This window comes from Nelusetta ayraudi, unplaced genomic scaffold (assembly GCF_046127955.1).
Source record: "Nelusetta ayraudi isolate G7.1 ecotype Tasmania unplaced genomic scaffold, CSIRO-AGI_Nayr_v1 ptg000135l, whole genome shotgun sequence".
NCBI classification, from domain to species: domain Eukaryota; kingdom Metazoa; phylum Chordata; class Actinopteri; order Tetraodontiformes; family Monacanthidae; genus Nelusetta; species Nelusetta ayraudi.
In genome coordinates this window covers 4,085,233-4,104,474 of record NW_027466185.1, presented here as the reverse complement: position 1 = coordinate 4,104,474, position 19,242 = coordinate 4,085,233, and the positions used below count along the sequence as shown (strand labels likewise).

General features: G+C 45.4%; 4 protein-coding genes across 5 annotated transcripts; 2 read left to right on the top strand and 2 right to left on the bottom strand.

Moving 5' to 3' along the window:
* Positions 1-26: 26 nt before the first annotated feature.
* On the top strand, positions 27-1,344 carry stmp1 (short transmembrane mitochondrial protein 1). The gene is made up of 3 exons (XM_076051597.1): positions 27-185; positions 418-471; positions 786-1,344. Exons 1-3 carry the CDS (start codon positions 42-44, stop codon positions 855-857), a joined length of 270 nt encoding a protein of 89 aa, XP_075907712.1. The 5' UTR covers positions 27-41; the 3' UTR covers positions 858-1,344.
* Positions 1,345-1,475: 131 nt separating this feature from the next.
* Positions 1,476-2,602, bottom strand: smkr1 (small lysine rich protein 1). Its single transcript, XM_076051596.1, has one exon. The coding sequence runs from the start codon at positions 1,889-1,891 to the stop codon at positions 1,499-1,501; it is 393 nt and encodes a 130-aa protein (XP_075907711.1). The 5' UTR covers positions 1,892-2,602; the 3' UTR covers positions 1,476-1,498.
* Positions 2,603-3,116: 514 nt separating this feature from the next.
* On the bottom strand, positions 3,117-15,979 carry dhx57 (DEAH (Asp-Glu-Ala-Asp/His) box polypeptide 57). Its single transcript, XM_076051581.1, has 25 exons — positions 15,881-15,979; positions 15,241-15,274; positions 14,965-15,147; positions 14,140-14,430; positions 13,781-13,987; positions 12,798-13,696; positions 12,232-12,413; positions 11,994-12,115; positions 10,836-11,031; positions 10,597-10,721; positions 10,037-10,170; positions 9,889-9,943; positions 9,120-9,334; positions 8,895-9,011; positions 8,706-8,802; positions 8,039-8,212; positions 7,741-7,941; positions 6,702-6,978; positions 6,504-6,599; positions 4,995-5,078; positions 4,631-4,768; positions 4,266-4,340; positions 4,001-4,135; positions 3,644-3,844; positions 3,117-3,497 (listed from the first exon to the last, which is right to left on the bottom strand). Exons 3-25 carry the CDS (start codon positions 15,141-15,143, stop codon positions 3,354-3,356), a joined length of 4,344 nt encoding a protein of 1,447 aa, XP_075907696.1. The 5' UTR covers positions 15,144-15,147; positions 15,241-15,274; positions 15,881-15,979; the 3' UTR covers positions 3,117-3,353.
* Positions 15,980-16,134: 155 nt separating this feature from the next.
* morn2 (MORN repeat containing 2) lies at positions 16,135-17,419 on the top strand. Of its 2 annotated transcripts, none has more exons than XM_076051594.1 (4): positions 16,135-16,662; positions 16,747-16,853; positions 16,939-17,056; positions 17,220-17,419. In XM_076051594.1, exons 1-4 carry the CDS (start codon positions 16,608-16,610, stop codon positions 17,300-17,302), a joined length of 363 nt encoding a protein of 120 aa, XP_075907709.1. In that variant the 5' UTR covers positions 16,135-16,607; the 3' UTR covers positions 17,303-17,419. The 2 variants fall into 2 exon arrangements, with proteins under 2 accessions (XP_075907709.1, XP_075907708.1); XM_076051593.1 differs by having other exon boundaries at positions 16,939-17,075.
* Positions 17,420-19,242: the final 1,823 nt, after the last annotated feature.

Genomic DNA, 19,242 nt, shown 5'->3' with positions numbered 1-19,242 from the left:
GCGACAGTTGGCGTGTTCGCGCTTGCGCTTTCGCCTGCTTGATGACGGAACGAGCTTGGCGTCAAAGTATCGCATCTCGGCTGGCTCGCCCGCACCAACCTTTAAGTTCTCACCTCGTTTCGAGTCAGCGGGTTGTTTTTGGAGCGGTCGAGGGGATTTACAACTTAGCAATGCTTCAGTTTCTGGTGAGTTTAATCTCGACTGTCCTACATGACACAGCCAAACTCTTCGAAGACACCAAGAAATGACAAAGTAGCCTCGCTAACACATTAGCTTGCTTCGAAATGTTGTTTTTTTATGATGAGTGTCAGTCAGGTGATGTTGATGTATAAAGTTTAAGAACGCCTTTGTGAAGCTGACAGGTCGTGTCTCTTGCCACTATGCTTAAAGTTGACATTTTTCTCATTTGCCCACCAGGCTGGCTTTACGCTGGGGAATGTTGTGGGGATGTACCTCGCTCAAAACTATGACGTAAGTTGATCAATAATGATTCCAAATGCGAAGACAATCAGTGAATTAATAGGAAGTGGATATTATTGGTGTCATACGCATGCCTTACTGCGCCCTCCACCGGCCAACTCAAGTTATGGCTAAATAAGATGGAGCAGGATATTGTCTTGGTGGTTTATCAAAGCTAACCATTTACACACACACACACACACACACACACACACACACACACACACACACACACACACACACACAGAGAGATCTAGCTAGCCGTGTTATGGAAGACGGTTTGTTGCCTGTGTGTTGTCAGTTGACTTGTGTCATTGTCTCCCCAGGTTCCCAACATTGCCAAGAAAATTGATGCCTTCAAAAAAGACGTGGAGGCCAAGAAGAAGCCTCCCGAGTGAACAGCATGGGACTATGATTCAACAGTTTCAGAGACTGACTTGAAAAATGAAACATTTATTTTGAGTTGTGGTGCAAAGAGTATGCATTTTGTTAAAGGTTTCAAGTCCTTCAGATTTGTATAAGAATATAAACTGTGCCTGGAACAGCAGTAGTTTACTCCTCGCATGAGGTTTCAAGAGTTTTGATTGTGGCATAGTTTTCACAAAATGCATTTAACTGGAATATATTTTGAATTCAACAGGTGCTGTTGGGATCAGTAGGTTTTATGGGACTGTTGGCTGACTTTTTCTTAGGATGCACGTTTGTATTGGCTGTCATCTCTACATTGAGTTTAGAAAACAATGCTCACATTATCAGCTCATGTGTCTACCAAAATGTCTTTTCAAAGTTCTTAGTTTTTCCCTTACAACTGAACTGCCAAACTTTTTATGATGTTGTGAAATAATTGTAAATTAAGAAACTCTAAATAAAGTGAAAACATGCTAATGATCTTGGCAAACATAATTTTAAAATGCAAAATTTTGCAATGTCAAGTTGGATGGTTTGGGGGGGGGGGGACAGTATTGACCACAATTTACAGCGGTGGGTATGACCACTAGGCGGTGCTAAAAGAAAAAAAGGTACTTCAGAACACAAAATGTTACTTTTTTTTCTTTTTTCTTCCTTTCCTCTTTTTCTTTGTTTTCTGTGAGTGTTGCCAACCAAACCCCCTGAACGTCAGACAGTCCATTGCATTGTGGGAAATGTAGTAGAGGTTCTCCATGGCAGCTGCGCTCAATATATCCAACTCTGCTCCGGTGGATTTGGCATTAGAAGACGTGTTGGACGGTGATTTTTGCTTCCTGGTCTTCTTGGCAGGCTTGGCACTGTGGGACTTTGGTTTCCTGGTTTTAGTTGGCTGGACAAAAACAAAACACAGGAAATAATAACTTACATTTGATTTGCCTAAAACAGCCCGGGGACCATATGCGGCCTGCCGAACTTGAAGAAACGATATTAATAGTAAGTAAGCCATAAAATAGCTGTATTTCATCCATTTTTTTCAGTGTTTTCAGAGTAATATCAATAAAGAGCTAAACACCGTGCGGCTTCAAAGACATTTTGTTAGAACTTTTGCTTTTGTTCATCTTCAATTGACAGTAAAGCTACATGATGTTATGTACTTATCCCTCATACATATTTATAGGCCCCTGTGTTAATTTGTGGAACCCACTGTGGCCCACCAGTCAAACAGGTTGCCCACCCTTGGTCTAAAACCTAAACCACTCTTGCAGGGAAGGAAAAAAAAAACTTACCATACTGTCTTTGGCTCCAGTCCTGGATATATTAACCCATCTGTAATATTAGGTACGGAGATAGTTGGATATTATTTAATGACAATTGAAAATAGTCTTAAAATGACATGATTACTTAATGTTTGAGTTGTCTTACCTGCTGAGGGGTTGGCACTCGTGCTTCAGCTGTGTCGCAGCTGCCCAGTTTGTTTAGGTCTTGTTGCCCAAGAGACGGGACAGCCATGAATGAGGAGGCCTGGCCTCACCCACGTCCCTGTTACATGCTTCCCCCCCTCCCTCCTGCTCACTCTGTCTGTTCCTTTTCCAACAGGTGTAGCTCCTCAGTAATCAGGACCACCAGCAATTATTTAGTCATGTTTTTTTTTGGTAGGTTTTGTTTTATTTTGAGTTGGTCACAGTACTTGCGTTGCCTTGCAATAAAAAAAGGTTTTATTTGCATCTCGATTGTTTGTGTTTGAGTCCATTGGGTCTGAGCTGTTTCCAGGGGTCGGAACACTCAGCAAAGCTCAAACCAAGACTGCGTAAATGGCACAGTGTTGAAGAGCAGGAAAAGATGTGAATGAAAGTCAGAAGCCAGACGTCCGTGCCTTCCTATATAGGTCATATATTTCATGCAGAAATTACCACTTTTTACAACTCTTTGGCAGTCCTCTTGAAATTGTCCAGGTTACAAAAAGCCCTTTGTGCGAATGCTGTCTTGACATCATTTAAATACATTCCGTGGATGTGTAACGGCAGAAGACCATGCAGAGCTCCCAATGATGCAGTACAAATAAATAATCCCAGCCATGATGCAGCCACTGTGCGGATTAAAAAGAAAATCCAATATGGACCACAGAAAATACAACACACTGTGTACAGATGACACCAACATCAGCGGCGGTGCAGCAATTTCCTACATTTTCCATACACAGCAACAATGCTGTGGCCAAAAATCTCAAGTAAGACTCGTGGTTTTTCTCCCCCACTTCCGCAGAGAAGCTTCTGGATGTTTGGATATCTGCATAGAATTCGATTTTCATGAGAAGGCAAACTTATTGCAACATGGCAGCGCTCCCGCTTTGTGTAAACATGATGGAGTGTGGCTGGCGGCAGGCTGGTGACGTGACGCTGCAACCTGAAGCAAAGTGGATTTCAGTTGTCACTCTGTGGCAGTGAGGCGGCGGGAGAGGTCAACGCTCCCCCTGCAGGGCGGAGCAGCTACTGCGTGGAGATGAGGTGCACGATCATGTGGATGATGCGCGAGCCGCGGGGGCAGCTGCACAGGTCCATGCTGGGGCTGCGGATCTTGTCCTCCAGCAGCTGGTCCAGTTCCCAGCGAAGCTCCTTCACCAGCTCAGCCACCTGGATCGGACAGACAGACAGACAGACAGACAGACAGACAGACACACACACACACACACACAAAATGTCATTAGCAAAAAATATATATATATATATATAGATAATTTAATCTTAGCGTGTATCCACATCAAGTGTTTGTACTGGACCTGGTGAGAGGCAGCGGCAAAGCGGATCCACCCGTCGTCGAGGGAGATGACGAACTCGCCCTTGTGCAGCTCCATGTTGACCTGGCCGCCTCCAAACAGCACCAGCGGGTAGACGGAGACCATGCTGCAGTCCCTGATGAACACCCGGCTCGTTTTCACCTTCTCGTGGTAGACCAGGTAGGGGCTGGTGTAGTGGCGTGTCTGCTCGCACACAGACAGAGAGAGAGAGAGAGAGAGAGAGAGAGAGAGAGAGAGAGAGAGAGAGAGAGAGAGAGAGAGAGAGAGAGAGTGAGTGAGTGGGTGAGAGACAGAGAGAAAGAGTATGGGGGTGTGTCTTTGGAAACGTGGCCGTCCCACCATGTAATTGACGGACGAGGGATGCACGAAGACGCAGCCATCGCTCTTGGTCATGAAGCGGAGCTCGTTGGCTCTGGGCTGCATCTTCATGGCTCCTTTGCTGGTCATCTTGTAGTTTCCCTGAGGGGCTCGCACCTGAGGAGAAGAAAGGAAAAAAGAAAAGGGGGAAAAAGAGAAATCAGACTAGTGAGCGGAGGGGTTCGTCGATTAATGCCGACCTCCCTGTTTTTTTCCCCGACTGACGAATGAATAAGCGAAGACCCACCTGGACTACGTTGGGGTAGAGTGCAGCGCAGAGCATGGCCGACATCAGCCGGATGTTGTCCGAGTTCAGGTTAGCCTGCAAGGACAGAGGGTGTTTCAGTGAACATGTGACACTTTTCTGTCAATGGGGGGAAAAAGAAACAAAAAAACAATGGACAGCAGTGTGTGTGTGTGTGTGTGTGTGTGTGTGTGTGTGTGTGTGTGTGTGTGTGTGTGCCTGTGCCTGTGTGTGTGTGTGTGTGTGTGTGTGTGTGTGTCTGTGTGTGTGTGTGTGTGTGTGTGTGTGTGTGTGTGTGTGTGTGTGTGTGTGTGTGTGTGTGTGTGTGTGTGTGTCTGTGTGTCTGTGTGTGTGTGTGTGTGTGAGACCTCGCGACCGGTGGCCTCCAGAACCCCATCGGTGCCTTTGGAGGACATTCGCTCGATGACTCTGGCCCTCAGCCCCTCTCGGATGAAGCCGATGTCTGACAGCAGCTCGGCAAACTGCCTCTTCAGACTGGCGATCTCCTAAAAAAAACACCCCCCAAAAAACAAGAGGAATGTTTCAAAAGACGAATGGCTTGGATTTGAATCTTCGACAGGCCCTCTAAATGTGGGCCGGCTGAAGGACCTCTAGAATGACTCCAACGCAGCAGGCAAATCAAACTGAGAAACGAGATTCAAGTCTGTGTTTTCTTTTCATGAGTTCTGACTTGATGATGTTTGCTCTAAAAGGAAAAAGTGACAGACTGACCTGCAGGCCCCGCCACGACAGGAAGTTCTCTCTGCAGTAGGAAAAGCCAGACTGGTGGCCGTTCTTCGCAGCGCAGCACCATCCCTGCAAAAGAGCAAGAGTGAGGACTGCCACCATCCAAAACAGCCTCAACGACATCGACTGATTGTCTCCATGTGTTTCAAATAAAACAAATAGGAGCAGGTGGAGTAACAGATCATAAAGTAAACCAAAAACAGACACGTACTCAGAAACAAGACAACAGATGGGAAAATGGGAGGAAGAGGAGTCCAAGCCCTGAGTTCAGCTAAATCACATTTCTGTCTGATACTCAGGATTATACCAACACATCAGTTTGTCAGTGTATATGAAACAAAAGGCAACAATAGCTTTAAACACAAAGTGCCATCAGGAATATATACAAATGTGAACGAAAACAATAAAACACAAACATACACACTTATATTTATATTAACATGCTGGACAAAATAGAATGCATAAACAAAAAGCCATATTTCATGATGAGAAATGGTTTACAAGTTTGTTCAAATGCAAGAAACATACATTTGTAGATATGCACAAATACACGCACATGTGTATGTAAATATTTCTAATTAGGTGAGGCTCTTCCAGATGTTGATTTATTTTCTGCTGTGCCATTCCGTACTTCTGCAACGCCCAGAGGCTCCAGGCATGCAACAATAGGCAGTATTTTGCTGAACCGTTCGGGACGCCTTGTTCGGCTCGGTACACAACGGCAAACAACGCTATTTCAGCCAGACACAAAACTTTATCAAAATGCGCATGTTGTGCAAGTAGATCCCAGAGCAAGAGCTGAGACTAGCGGTCGACCTGTGGCTATCAATAATCTCACTCACTCACTGGTCTCTTTATGGGCAAACCCAGTAGAACATAGCAGCCAAAGATTACAAAAGCCTTTTAAAAAAAAAACCTTCAAACTATCGTCCTAGAACTCGCAAATCTTTCTTCTCCGTCTGTTGTTGTTGTTGTTGTCGCCGCTCGGCGCTTTCGGAACGTCAGGGTGCATGCAGCTTAACGTCACAGATGCATTTACCGTACCAATGTTAGCTCGCTGACACCATTTTCTAATATTAACGAATGTAAAAATATATTTATATAAACAGACTTATTCTCAGCCTGTTAAAAATAAATCTTTCATCATTTGTAGAAAGAAAAAAAATCCCATTATAGATTATTTGGCCCACCCCATCCTAATAAAGTGAAAATATCTTTACTTGCTTTTAATTATTTTTACAATACAACATTGCCTTTGCTAGTCACACTAGCTGTATATAGATATATAAGATGGATATCGAAACCGTACCGTTACCATGGACCAAAAACTGTGATGCACATTGAACTGTGGGAAAACTACCATTGCATCCCTAATAGGCTCCACAAACAAATCCCATAGATTACAATAAAAAGGCTGTTTTCAGGTGCAGCCGACCCTCCTCGATCAGAAAACAAGGTGAAATCACACTGCACACTGTTCAACCCCAAACGCACCTTGTATGCCTGCAGCAGCGCCAGGTGATCACTGCTGGCCAGAGCAAAGGCCTGTTTCTTCTCATTGGCTTCCTCTCGCTTGTCCCAGGGAGACACCTGCAACACACACACAGGAAGAGACACACGCTGGTCAATATTCTTCTTTACCAGCCACCGCTGAAGCCCACGCATGTTAACACCCTGGACGGCTTCTCTCACGAAGGGCGACTTGAAGGCCAGGCTGGCGGCGATGGTGAGCGCCGCGTCCAGGCAGCGGAAGATGGCGCCGAACAGCATGAGCTTCCCGATGCGCACGTCCACCGGCAGGCAGGCCAGGTGGTAGCCCAGCGGCGTCAGCCTCTCCTCCTCCGTCAGGGCTCCCAGGTCCTGCAGCCGCTGCTTGGCCGCGTTCAAGCTCTCCATGGCCGGCGGCTCGATGAGGCGGGAGAAGACCGACTCCAGCGTGCGCTCGGCGAACACGTCCAGGATCTTGATTCTGGCCGGAGAGGAGACGGCGGGTGAGCGGGAAGTTCCGGCCGACCACCGGTTTCAAATTCAAGCACAGCTGCAGCCGTGAGAGCGGCAATGTTGGTGTCGCGTTGGAAATATTCACGTTTATCCACCTTTCAATGACGTGTGTGCATCTGCCTTGTCCAGTTTTATGTCCAGAACATACACAAATTGTACATAGAATATTAGGTGTTCCTCTTTTGGTTATTTCACACACATACACAGTGCAAACCTTTTTGCCATTTCTGTGGCTATTATCATTGACAATGGAGGAAATCAGCAGTTCCTCATTTCCTATATGTGTTGGAAATTTATTTTATAGATAGAAGGGTCATGAGACTCCTGGTTGGCAGGGATTGAGAGAGAGAGGTGTGTGTGTGTACAATTTTGTATTTTCATTATTTATTTAATTATTTATATATATTTATTTATTTACATAATTTTTTTCTTGTTGTTTTGTTTATCATTGATCTCCTTTTTCACATTGTTCTCCAGCTCGATTTCATCATATTATGGTTGAGAGGGCAAGGACAGAGTGGGTGGGTCGGAGGGAGTGAGCATCGGAACAAGTGATATTTCATTGCACATTATTGTTATCATCATCTTATTGTCATGGATGTAAAGATGCTTCTCCTCCGTTATGGAAACAACTTCTTTCTTTTCTTTGCATGCCGGCTGTTAAAGACGCTTCTCCACCGCCCCATTGCGTCAGAACAAATGAAAAAGTGATGTGAACAGTTTCGGCTACCTCAGGCAGAGCTGCTCCAGCGGAACCCTCTGGATCTCAGGCAGCTGCTGCTCGGTCAGCTGGTGCTGGAAGCAGTGGCTGGTGAAGAGGTGGAAGCAGACGCCCGAGGCCACGCGGCCCGCGCGGCCCTTCCTCTGCAGCGCGTTGGCCCGGGACACCCACGAGTCCTCCAGGCTCTCCATGCTCTTGGACGCGTCGTACCTAACAGGGAGGGGAGGAGACGGGTTCGGACGGCGGGCTCGCGAGAGGACGTCAATGTTGACGCGGGTTAAGGTTAAGGCTTCAGGTTAGGCTTTACCGCTTTTCCTTCATCTTGCCGGAGTCGATGACGTACACCACGTCGTCGATGGTCACGGAGGTCTCGGCGATGTTGGTGGAGATGATGATCTTGGTGACACCCTCGGGGGGCCGGCAGAAAACCGCCTGCTGCTCCTCATTGGTCAAGGTCGAATGCAGCGGGTACACCATGCACCTACAAGACGGTCGGGGGGTGAGGGGGGCGTTAGCATTTTTTTGTTAGCGGTTGTTCATTTTTGTAACACAAAATAATTTCAGCATTTTTTAAAAATTAAAGTGGGAATATTGGCTTCACAAATACCCACATTTTTTGCATAACGTAGGTGCTTTAATTTCAGATTCATTTCAGAAGTCAGACAGTAACTTTTTTTTTGAACGAGCACACTGTTAAACAGCACTGCTGTAGGTTTTCTATTAAAACTTCACTCGAGAGTAAACCAATATGGCAACATCGGCTCTACTGAAATTTTAAATACATTTTTCTAAATCTATTTCAAATGTCAGGACAGCCAATGTTGCCATATTGGTTGGCTCTGAAAACGAGTGTTTTAGCGTGTGCAGTTTCAAAAAGGATTTCAAATTAGATTTTAAAAGTTTTATAATTTGCAAGACGGTAAATAATTCAAGAGCCAAATTCTACTACGACTGACACAGGACCGGACACAGACCTGGACCTGCCCCTGTTGTTGAACAGTCTGTTGGACATGAGCTGCTCGTAGAGCATCTTGATCTCAGCCAGGCCTGGCAGGAACACGAGCACTGCACCTGCATCAACGAAAAACATAAAAAATAATGGTTACCCAGACATCTACACTGAAATGTGAGGAAATCAGAAATCCAAACGGCAGTGTTCGAACCTGGCGGGTAGTCGTGTTTTCCATCTACGATCCACTCCAGCAGACATTCCACCAGGTCCATGTTGATCTTGTCCAGGTCCATTGCGGCAATCGTTTTCAGGACAGACTTTTTTGTATCTACAGCGAGAGTGAAAAAGCAAAAAAAAAAAAAAAAGCACTTTATTTAGATGGGAAGGAACGCACGACTAACAGGTCAGAACTAGGAGGATGCTGACAGTCGGCCACCTTTGTATCGGACGGTGAGCTCCTGCAGGTTGAGCTGCTGATCCGGGACCGAGTCTTTCACAAAGTCCTTCTTGGAGAAAGACATGAAGTTCCACATGTCGTCGCTCAGGTCGTCCACCATGTTCCTCGGCTGCGCTTTGTTCGCCGGCCCGCTCGAGGAAGACACATTCTGTTTGCCGGAACGCATGTACGGGCTGCCGTCTTCGATGACGTACCTGGAGGAAAACGAAAGAAAAAAACAGCTGTTTGAATGAAACTGCAAAATCAGCCTGAGCAGTCAGTGCTGGAACCAAAAATACAAAAATAAATGTCAAGACTGTCTGCCTTAGAGGTTCAGTGTGTAATATTTGGAGATTATGAAGAAGAAACAGCGACATCAAGTGGTTTATTTGAAGACAAGTTGGTTTATTTGAAGACACCAGCGTTCACCCTAAATGCGAAACGCGCAGGTAGGCAGCTGGATTGTCCACACCAGGCTTCCTTAGAAATATGGCGGTGCAAGATGGCAGCTAACTGAGAGCAAGACCCTTGATGTATGGATATTCTTAGATATAAATATGACGTTCTAGGGGTAGGAAAACCAAATGACTTTGATTGTACTGTGATTATACACTGTTGATTTATTTATTTATGGGCAGTATATGAAGTTTTTACCAATACAAAAATCATAAATCAAAACAAATACGACACACTGGACCTTCAAAGGAGAAGTGTGTATTTCTGCAATCGACATGACAGACTGTTTTGCTCACACGGAGGACATACTTACTTTGCTGTTGCAATGGCATCTTCAAGGAAAAACTGGTCAACGGGGAAGGTCCGCCCTGAAGAGCGACAAACCGTCAAAGAAAATCAAGGTCGGTATTTCAACGAGGAATGTGTAAAAGTGCACTGTTTGGCAAATTAGAAAAAATGACCTGGTATGTGAACAGCAGGACAGTCATAGAAATACTCGGAGAAGAGGTTTGCGTTGAGCGTGGCGCTCATGAGGATGATCTTCAGGTCAGGTCTGGCCACAGTCAGGTCTTTCAACACCAGCAGCAGGAAGTCACTGCGTAGAAAAAAAACAGAGGAAAAAAATTATGCGCAAGTGCCGCTTTTGCAAGAAAACAAATATTATAACAAATAGGGATATTCTGAGGGCTTACACGAGTATAGTACGAGTACTTGCATTTCAGTACTCGCCAATACTGAGTACTTGATACACATTATGGAAATACTTTATTTTTCTTTCCACAGAAGTTGTGTTGTTTGAACAACACTCCTCAGCATGTCTTTCTACCACATGGGGTGACTGTCACAAGTTTCACTGCACTATGAACAAAACATTTACCAAAATTGTCGTGTACACGTGCATTTACAACCATTATCAGTATCAGCACGTGTTTTACAAGGACGAGTAGCGTACTCGTACTTAGTGCCGATACTGGTGTCGGTATCGGTGCATTCCTAATTCCTAACTTCCTCCTTGGCTCACCTTTCTTCGGTCCGCTCGTGCACCTCGTCCACGATGACGTGCGTGACCCCGCCGAGCTCGGCGTCGCCCTCCAGCCTCCTCAGCAGGACGCCCGTGGTGCAGTACAGCAGCCTGGTGGCCGACGACTGGCGGCACAAAGGGGGGGTTCACAAAGGATGTCAGGCGTCAGTGTTCGCTTCGGCAGCCACTGCTGCTGCCGCCGCACAGTGAGTGGCGCCAGGTGCTGTGTTTTGCGTTACCCTGACGCTCTCCAGGCGGATCTGGTAGCCCACGGAGTTGCCCAGCGGCTCGGCCCGCTCCTGCGCCACCCTCTGGGCCACGGAGATGGCGGAGATGCGTCGCGGCTGCGTGCAGAGGATGTTGACGACCTTGTCGGCCGGACCGCTCAGCGTGGCGTCCAGGATGAACTGCGGGATCTGAGTGGTCTTACCGCACCTGGAGAGAGGCCGCACGTCCAGTCACTCATCCTCAGCTACAGTTAACTTTAAAGTTTGAAGTTTAGATTTATTTCAAAAAGGAAGCCATGTTTTAATCAACCTTCATTATGTTGCCGTAAGTAAAAATGCTTCATTTTTCATACCACTCCACTAAAGGAGCCAAAGGTCACTGATGGCAAAGTGCTCTTGGTGACACCGCTGTTTTTCTTGGATGTTGTGTTTTAGTGCAGATTTTCATTTTCATTTTTAGTGCAGACAGGTATAATCTAACCACAAACAAAACAAAAAACCTGTGCATTATCAAATTAAACAAAACTATTTTTTATTTTTTTATTATTATTATTTATTTTTTTTTATTTTTAACAAAAATATTTATTTTTAACAAATGCTTGCATTTATTTTTAACAGGCTGGAAATAAATCTGTTTATATGAATATACTATTACACTGGTTATTATAAAATGGTGTCAGGGATCTAATGATACGCGAGGTAAATGCTTGAGTTAAGTTACGCAACCTGCGAGTACCCTGATGCAGACGTCACTAAAAACGCTGTGCGGCGCCACAACAACAACAACAACAACAAACTGGGAGAAGAAAAATTTGCGAGTTTTAGGACCATAGTTTTTTTAAGGCTGTTTACATTAGCTTTTTGAATGAATAAAAACCCTATCCAAAGACATGTTAGTCTATTTAATGACAGCGGGTTGCAGGCTGAGGCAGGTTGTGATAACTGACGTGGTTGTGTGGGCAGGAGTCATATTATTATTATTGATAAGTGCGGGACCCACGGGTCGTCATGAAGCCACGCACCACTCGTCTCAGCTCTTGCGTGGATGCACTTGCACAACATGCGCGTTTCGATACATTTTCTTGACTGCCCGAAATACCGTTGTGTACCCTGAGCTGTCAGAAATTGTCAAGGGAAAAGAAAGGTCACGTCAGCTTCACTCTTCCTCACCCTGTCATGCCGCTGACCACGAGCACCTGGCACTGGTCCAGCAAGCCCAGGATGTTCTCTCTCTCCCGCCAAGCTGGCAGATTCCTCCTCTGCTCCAGCATCGACCTGAAACGCCGGGACGACTGCATCGGAGGAAAAAACAGTGGAAAACGGTGGCAAAAACAAAGATCAGAGAGGGGTCAGAGGTCATCACGAAGACGCATTCAGCCAAGGCCACGGGCCAAAGTCCCTCCCCCACCTGCTTCTTGGCAAACTCTCGGCACAGCTTGCCGTTTTCTTGCAGCACGTTGTCCACCTTGGTGCTGTGCTTGCCGACCGCCCTCTTCCTCAGATTGACGTAGCTTTCGCTCTCCACCGGGACGGCGGAGGCCACGTCCTCTTCATCCCTGTTGAGCTCCTGCGTCTCAGCCACCTCCTTAACTTAAAGAAAATGATGCGTTATTCTCCAGTCAAAATATGCTCAGTGGATAATAATAATAATAATAATAATAATAATAATAATAATAAGGGATACACTGATACCACTTTTTTTACACAAGTACTTGCATTTCAATACTCACCGAGTACTGATACCAAGTACTTCATAAGGCCATTACACATTACACAATTACCATATTTTCTTGACTATAAGTCACAGTTTTTCCATAAATATATACATACATACATACATACGTACACATAAATGTATATATATATATATATATACATATACATATATATATATATATATATATACTAGTATTAATAATCACAACAATAATAATGATCATCGTCATAACAATAAAAGAAGTGCTGCTGACTCACTGTCTGTGGCTCTCTGGTTGGGAGGTGCGGCCGTCCTCCTGCTGGCTGCCTGCTGAGCGCTGCCTCTGCCGCTGCTGCTGCTCCTGCTCTCCTCGGACGCGCTGCTCTTGGCACTTTTGCTCTTGGCCAGGGCGGGGGCAGGCAGCAGCGGCGGCGGCGAGCTGTATTTGTGGTGGGTGGCGGCCAGCAGCTCGCTCATGGTGGCTTCGTCCTCGCACAAGGTGACCAGGGTGTAGACGACGGGCTCGCTGCTCTTGGCGGCGGCCAGCGCTTCCGCAAAGAGCCGCTCGGTGACGCTGAGCCGCCCGGCGGCCCCGACGGCCTCGTCCGTGGTGCTGAAGCCCATGAGTGGCGCCTGGAATGGGTACCGGTTCCCTTTGGGGAAACGGATTTCCAGCACATACTCCGGGGGGGCGTAGCTGCTGAAGCCCGGCTGGCTCGGGCCGTTGGGGTCCGGGGAACCGGCCCCAGATCGGTCCCCCGCCGGGGCCTGGTGCTTGAACTTGCACTTGTCTCCGTACCTGCAGCCCTTCCCCTTCAGGTAGAACTGGCAAACCCTGCGATTGTTGGCGGCCTCCTGGCCGCCCCGACTCCTGGCCGGCCCGCCGGCGCTGGCCACGCCGCCAGAGAACAAGGACAAGTCCAGGGTCACCGTCCAGACGGCGTTAGCGATGCGCTCGCTGAAGCGATCCCCGTAGATGGCGGCCAGCGCCATGGCTTCCTCCTGCCTCTGCGCGAGACACTCGTCCAGCGGCACCGCCTTCAGGCCGTCCGGCGAGACGGCTTTCTGGCCGTAGCGCTCGCTGAAGACCTGCTGGAGGAGCTGCTCCAAGGTGGCCCCAAAGTCCCCGCCGCCCACCTCCAGAGCCTGCCTGGCACGCTCCCTGTCAAACCCGTACCTGTGCAAGATCAAACAAACACACACACACTCAATTAATCGAACAAAACTTTTGAGAAAAAAAAAATGTGAATGTGGTGATCACCTGCAGAGTTTTCCTACGGCAAACAAGGAGATGACAGGCGGAGGCGTGGGCCGCTCGTCATCAGAGTGATATGGCTCATAGTCTGGAGTCTCTGCTCGCTCCACAGGCTCGTCGGTGGTGGACCAGAACTGACCGTCTTCACGATGGTCCAGTTCGTCAAACTCCTCCTTGTTTTCTCCTTCCCCAGAATATTCGGAGCCAGACTCACTGAGGTAAAAATCGAAGTTCAAGGTTGCTGTCATGTCGTTGAAAGCAAGGAGAGCAGTGGAGTAACATAAATAATAAAGAAACAGTGCAAAAAGCCTGGAACAGTGAGTGCGAAACAAAAGGAAATTGTCTCATCAGTCTAATGTACTCACTCATAAGGCTCATCGAAATCCTGCGACTGCAGGTCTCGCAGCAGCTCCCTGAGTTGTTCTTGGTTCTCATTCGTCATGAACAAGCGCTGCAGGGGCATGGAGCTCACCTCTGCCCTGCGGTTGTCAGCAGGCTTTGGGCAAGCAGCTCTCGTCCTCGCCAGGGACCTGGGCAGAGGCTTGCTGCTGCTCTTTGCGCTGCCCCTGCCAGCCCTGTCTCGATCTCTCCCACCTCCCCGTCCTGGGCCTCCGTCCTTTCCACCCGCACGACCTCTGCCTCGCGCTTTGCCATGTCTGGAGGAGGAGACGAGGGGGGGGGGGGGGGGGGGCAAAAATGAAGGAAAGGTTAAAAGAAAAGGAAGACGAAAACTGCCACAGCATGACAGAATAAAAATAAAAGATACATATGATGATATCAGAACTAAACTCCCAAGTCTATTATTTTTTATTCTTTAGCAGACTTATGACTATATTATTTCAATACTTACATCTTAATTCTTGAAACCTATTAGTGGGAATTTATTTTGCCCTCATACACATACAACTTTATTCTTGTGAGCCAATATTAAAATGACCTAGTACAATGTCACATGATTTTTTTGTTTGTTTTGTATTTATTTCTCACATTTATCAAAAGTAATTTTCGGTGTTTCAGACCTTAGCCAGGCCAAATTTGTCTTTTTTGCCTGTAATATAGTGCACAATACGTTATAATATAATACTAAATAAATGTTTTTAATATATACAAAGGACAGCGAGGTAAGTAAGTCAGAACTACAGTAAAGTGACATTCCATTAATAGTCTAATAGCGTGAAAGTATTGTGTACCTGTTGGAAGGAGATGGTCCAAATTCAAGGGAGAAATCATCATCATCCTCATCCCAGTGAGCAGCTCCTCCTTTTCTGCTTCCTCCTCCTCCTCCTCCTCCACCGCCGCCACCTCCTCTTGGCTTGTTGAATCGGCCCCCTCCTCGGTTCGGCTTGCCTCCTTTCCTCCTTGCACTCATGCCTCTGTTGAAAACATTGTCACTGCTGTTGAGTCATTGTTGAAGCAGTCTCACTTGTAATAAAAAAAAAATAAAAAATAAAATAAAATGCACATACCTTAAATCAGTGTCCCTTCATTGCAGAAGTATATCTGTGAAAAGAACATTCAAGGAACAGTTTAGGCAGTGCTCTCTAAAATAAAGCGCAATGTTTTCAGATTCACCAGTGACAGCTGCTGGTGGCCGAGTGGCAAAGAGAAGGCAGCAGCTCGTGTAGACTGCCACTGCAGCGAGTGCACTGAGCCCCACCGATATAGCTGTGGGGCAGCTCGCTGTGGCACTTCACTTCAAGTGTGAGCAATGAGATGGTGGCTGACACACAACGCTGGTGGCTACAGTTATGCAACCAAAGCAGGCATGCAAGGCTGGCAGCGTAACCACGATGGTTGGTTAGCCGCTTGTCTCGACACACGGTAGGCTGGCAATGTGTTCGGCTCACGGCTTGAGAAACAGCGGGATTTCACTTTTAGCTTCTGAGTAAAATATCGAGGCAGTGCAAGCTCGAGGCTACAGCTTGCTAGCAAACACACAAGTTAGCCTAGCAGCTAGCGCCTTTCTTATTATTTATATCAATATGTTCAATTCAAGTTATATTAAGCGACAAAAATTGCTTATTAATCGTATTAACTTCGGGACAATTGGTTTTTTGTTATTTCTTTCATTACTTTACTTTATTATTTTGAGACACATGTACAAACCTAACACAGCCGACACAATACCGGCAACCAGCACGTCCGCCACCGGTTGAACTGACTGGGGTCAACGTTTCTTTTCCGGTTAACGCAAGACATTTTTTTCCCCTCAGGGGTGAGGAATTCAACCAATCACAGCGGCCGAATGACTTGTTACGTCAAGAAGATTTTCCGGATATGATTTCAATAAAATTCCAACAGCGTTCCAACAAATGCCCAATAAACTAATAAATGAAAAACGTCGTTAAAACTTTCCAAATTATATGTGTATATTCAAAAGAAAATTTCCAAGTCAATAGAATCATTCAAAAAATACGTATGACAACTCAAAACGCTGCGTTGTCGGGGTTACGTTCCCATGGTAACAAAAATACAAACTGCTCCAGGGCTCAGAAGCTACGGCAAAAATGTAGGCAAAATTACTGAAATCATTTCTTTTTAATTATGTTTTTAAGCTATACCTGAAGAAAGCGGCATGGAGTGCGCGGTGACGTATTAAACGCCAACGGATTTCTAGCAGTTTGTGGAGTGTTAACAAATACTGGATTACTTTAAACCCACATCAAAGTGAGCGGCTAAGAATCGCGTTTTGGGTGTCGCAGGTCGACTCTTTGCACTTAACTTTAGTTTTACAGCTTAATCAGCTTCAAAAGTAAAATTCATTCCTACTTATTCAACAAAGGCCTTTAGGGGGAAAAATATGATCTGACTCATCCATCCTCAAGATTAAAACATGTCCGGAGAGACTGTGAAGGTCTCTTATGTTTTTCCAAACGGGGATATATATGGTAAGTCATAACCTCTCGTGCTCTTAGAACTAAAATCAATATTAGGTGTGTCAGATCTTAAATTGTAACATCTCTCTTCCACAGAGGGGGAGTGCAGGGTGTCTTCTTCCGGGGTGCTGATGAGGACCGGTTGGGGTACACACACCTCTGCAAATGGCGTCACGTACACAGGAGCGTGGCTTGAAGACAAGGTGTGTGTTATTTATGATTTTTATTTTTGAATTATTATTATTGTTATTCTGTTATTCCTGACAATCTGTTTTGAACCTTTTGCAGTTGCATGGCAAAGGAACGCTGCAGCATCGCTCCGGAGCACATTATGATGGAGAATTTGAAGACAACAAGTACCACGGCATGGGAACATACACCTTTCCTGATGGTTACACATATAAAGGTCAATTTTACAAGAACAGGTATCAATGCTCAGATTTTCTGTTAATCTGTGTTTTTGTGCAAATTTAGCACAAGTGCTTGTCTTTATTTGCATGCTGCACAGTGCTGTAATGGTCACATACAAATGAGTGAGATGTTTTAACGTCTGAGCCTGTCCGTTGTAGGTTTGAAGGAGAGGGTGCGTTCAATGACCCGCAAGGATGCGTTTGGACTGGGACATTTTCCAGCACAAAAGCGTTGGGACTGAAACTGCAGCACACCAATTAGGGCCAAGCCACCACTTAATGCCTGGCGCATTTTACGTTGCAATATAATTAACATGCAATTATGGTGTGAAATGTGAATAAAAATCTATTTTTGTGTGTACTGTTGCACTTACCTCCACAGCTGTGTCTCCAACTTAGATGCATCGTGGTCAAACAGAAACACTATGAAACTACAAGTGGCATGAATTCAATCATTCATTTAAAGCGGCCAGAGCGTAGTCACTTTATCCGGTTCAGAAATTAAATTCAATACCATTTAAGTTCATAATTGGGCCACCTACCAATGCAATGTTTATAAAGTGTTGGCCTAATATCCTACATGTTGTGTCTGCTTGCATGATCACATAGAAATAAACAGCATACTGTAAATGACCACCCATGATAAAGTGACAGTAATAAATTATAATGATTCCATGAAACATTTGTCCCACTGCAGCGGCAACCAATCACTGAGTAGCATATGCTAATGTCCCTATGTACAGCAGCTGTACCAAAAGTGCTGGAACATTGGCCTGAGGAGCTGCATGATGCAATGAGAGCGTTTGGTCAGTTTGACCTTCAAGTATTGTGTGTGCATGTGTGAGCGTGCATGGTACTGTGTGACCATGCGCCACTGGCTGCACACGTGCTGGCTGTGCGAGGTCCTCGGCCAACCAATCAACACTCCACTGGCCACCATGGACCAACATAGTTTAATCAGAAACCTCGATATTGTCACTCACACAATGCCTCCAAGGATCTGAACTTCAGAGCTGACTGGGATATTTTAATGATCATCAGAGAAATTTATTATCCTAATATGATTTCCCAGAGAGGAGGGAGAGGGCAGGGTCAAAGCAATGGTTTCTGTGGAAAGGTATTTTTAAAAAAATACCACTGGATAATGAAAAATCAATTTCTGCACACAAAAAAAACTCTTCTGTGCAAACATCTGTTCAACTACTAAAGCAACGCTAAAGGAGACCGGAGCACAGTCTACCTTTGAGCTGATTGGCTGAGCCAGAGATTGTGCAGTTTTCAATCTTAAAATGGCCTCTTGTCACCTTGCAGCAGATCCACCAGCTGTCTGTGTTCTCTGAATTGTGTTTTACAAAAGTTTGAATGCTTGTGCCTTTTGGTTACGTCCGAGTAAGAATCCCTGTTTTGGTTTGAACCTGTTTCTTCGGTAAGCTACCTGTCTTCTGTTTAGTTTCTTGTATAGTGGAGGCCTTGTAGGTTGTTTTAATCTGGACAATTAAAAAATCAAATCTACGGTTCAGATTCCTGTTCTCTGAGTTTTTATTATTGTTTTTTTGTTATGTTTATTGACCATGGGTGTAAAAGTGCTGTTACCCTAAATCACCATAAGAGTGACACACCACATTGATGCAAACGTCTTGGATGATTACGTTTGTCAACGGTATCTGATCTTCTAAAAAGAGAAAGGGAGTATAAATCGATTAAATTCTATTTGGAGATGGTTATTGTTTTACAATCTTTAATCATTTAAAAACTGGAACTCAACTGCCAGCCAACACTTAAATTATAAAACCATTGTGGGACAGACATAGTTTGATTTATACACAGATCAGTCTGGAAACGCAACAAAACCCTTCCCAATATACTGCTGTAACATCAATACAACACCAAAACACCTCTGGTATAAAAATACTGTACCAGATACAAGAAACAACTCTTATAATTAGTATCATTACAATTATTATTGATTGTAGAATTTCCAGGTAGAAAATAACATTTTTGTATTGCAAAAATCTTTCAGTGGTGAAATGAGACATTTGTGATATGACCATGAAGGCAACAATGGAATTCAAACAGAAAAGAACGGATGAAAGAAAACCGTGTTCAACTTTGGCACAAGAAAAGAGAAAAACACAAAAGACATGAAGACAAACTCACTGTGTGCATGAGTGTGTGTGTGTGT

What these genes read in the sequence shown, in the direction of transcription:
- dhx57 (XM_076051581.1), bottom strand. Translation starts at nt 15,143, where the DNA reads ATGAGTGCAAGGAGGAAAGGAGGCAAGCCGAACCGAGGAGGGGGCCGA. An exon ending in TGGCCTTCAAGTCGCCCTTC is followed by an intron (nt 6,600 to 6,701) that starts GTGAGAGAAGCC and finishes TGTGTGTTGCAG; the next exon opens with GTGTCTCCCTGGGACAAGCG. An exon ending in TGTCGTGGCGGGGCCTGCAG is followed by an intron (nt 4,769 to 4,994) that starts GTCAGTCTGTCA and finishes TGTTTTTTTTAG; the next exon opens with GAGATCGCCAGTCTGAAGAG.
- stmp1 (XM_076051597.1), top strand. Translation starts at nt 42, where the DNA reads ATGACGGAACGAGCTTGGCGTCAAAGTATCGCATCTCGGCTGGCTCGC. An exon ending in TAGCAATGCTTCAGTTTCTG is followed by an intron (nt 186 to 417) that starts GTGAGTTTAATC and finishes TTTGCCCACCAG; the next exon opens with GCTGGCTTTACGCTGGGGAA. An exon ending in ACCTCGCTCAAAACTATGAC is followed by an intron (nt 472 to 785) that starts GTAAGTTGATCA and finishes TTGTCTCCCCAG; the next exon opens with GTTCCCAACATTGCCAAGAA.
- smkr1 (XM_076051596.1), bottom strand. Translation starts at nt 1,891, where the DNA reads ATGAAATACAGCTATTTTATGGCTTACTTACTATTAATATCGTTTCTT.
- morn2 (XM_076051593.1), top strand. Translation starts at nt 16,608, where the DNA reads ATGTCCGGAGAGACTGTGAAGGTCTCTTATGTTTTTCCAAACGGGGAT. An exon ending in TCCAAACGGGGATATATATG is followed by an intron (nt 16,663 to 16,746) that starts GTAAGTCATAAC and finishes TCTCTTCCACAG; the next exon opens with AGGGGGAGTGCAGGGTGTCT. An exon ending in GGTCAATTTTACAAGAACAG is followed by an intron (nt 17,076 to 17,219) that starts GTATCAATGCTC and finishes TGTCCGTTGTAG; the next exon opens with GTTTGAAGGAGAGGGTGCGT.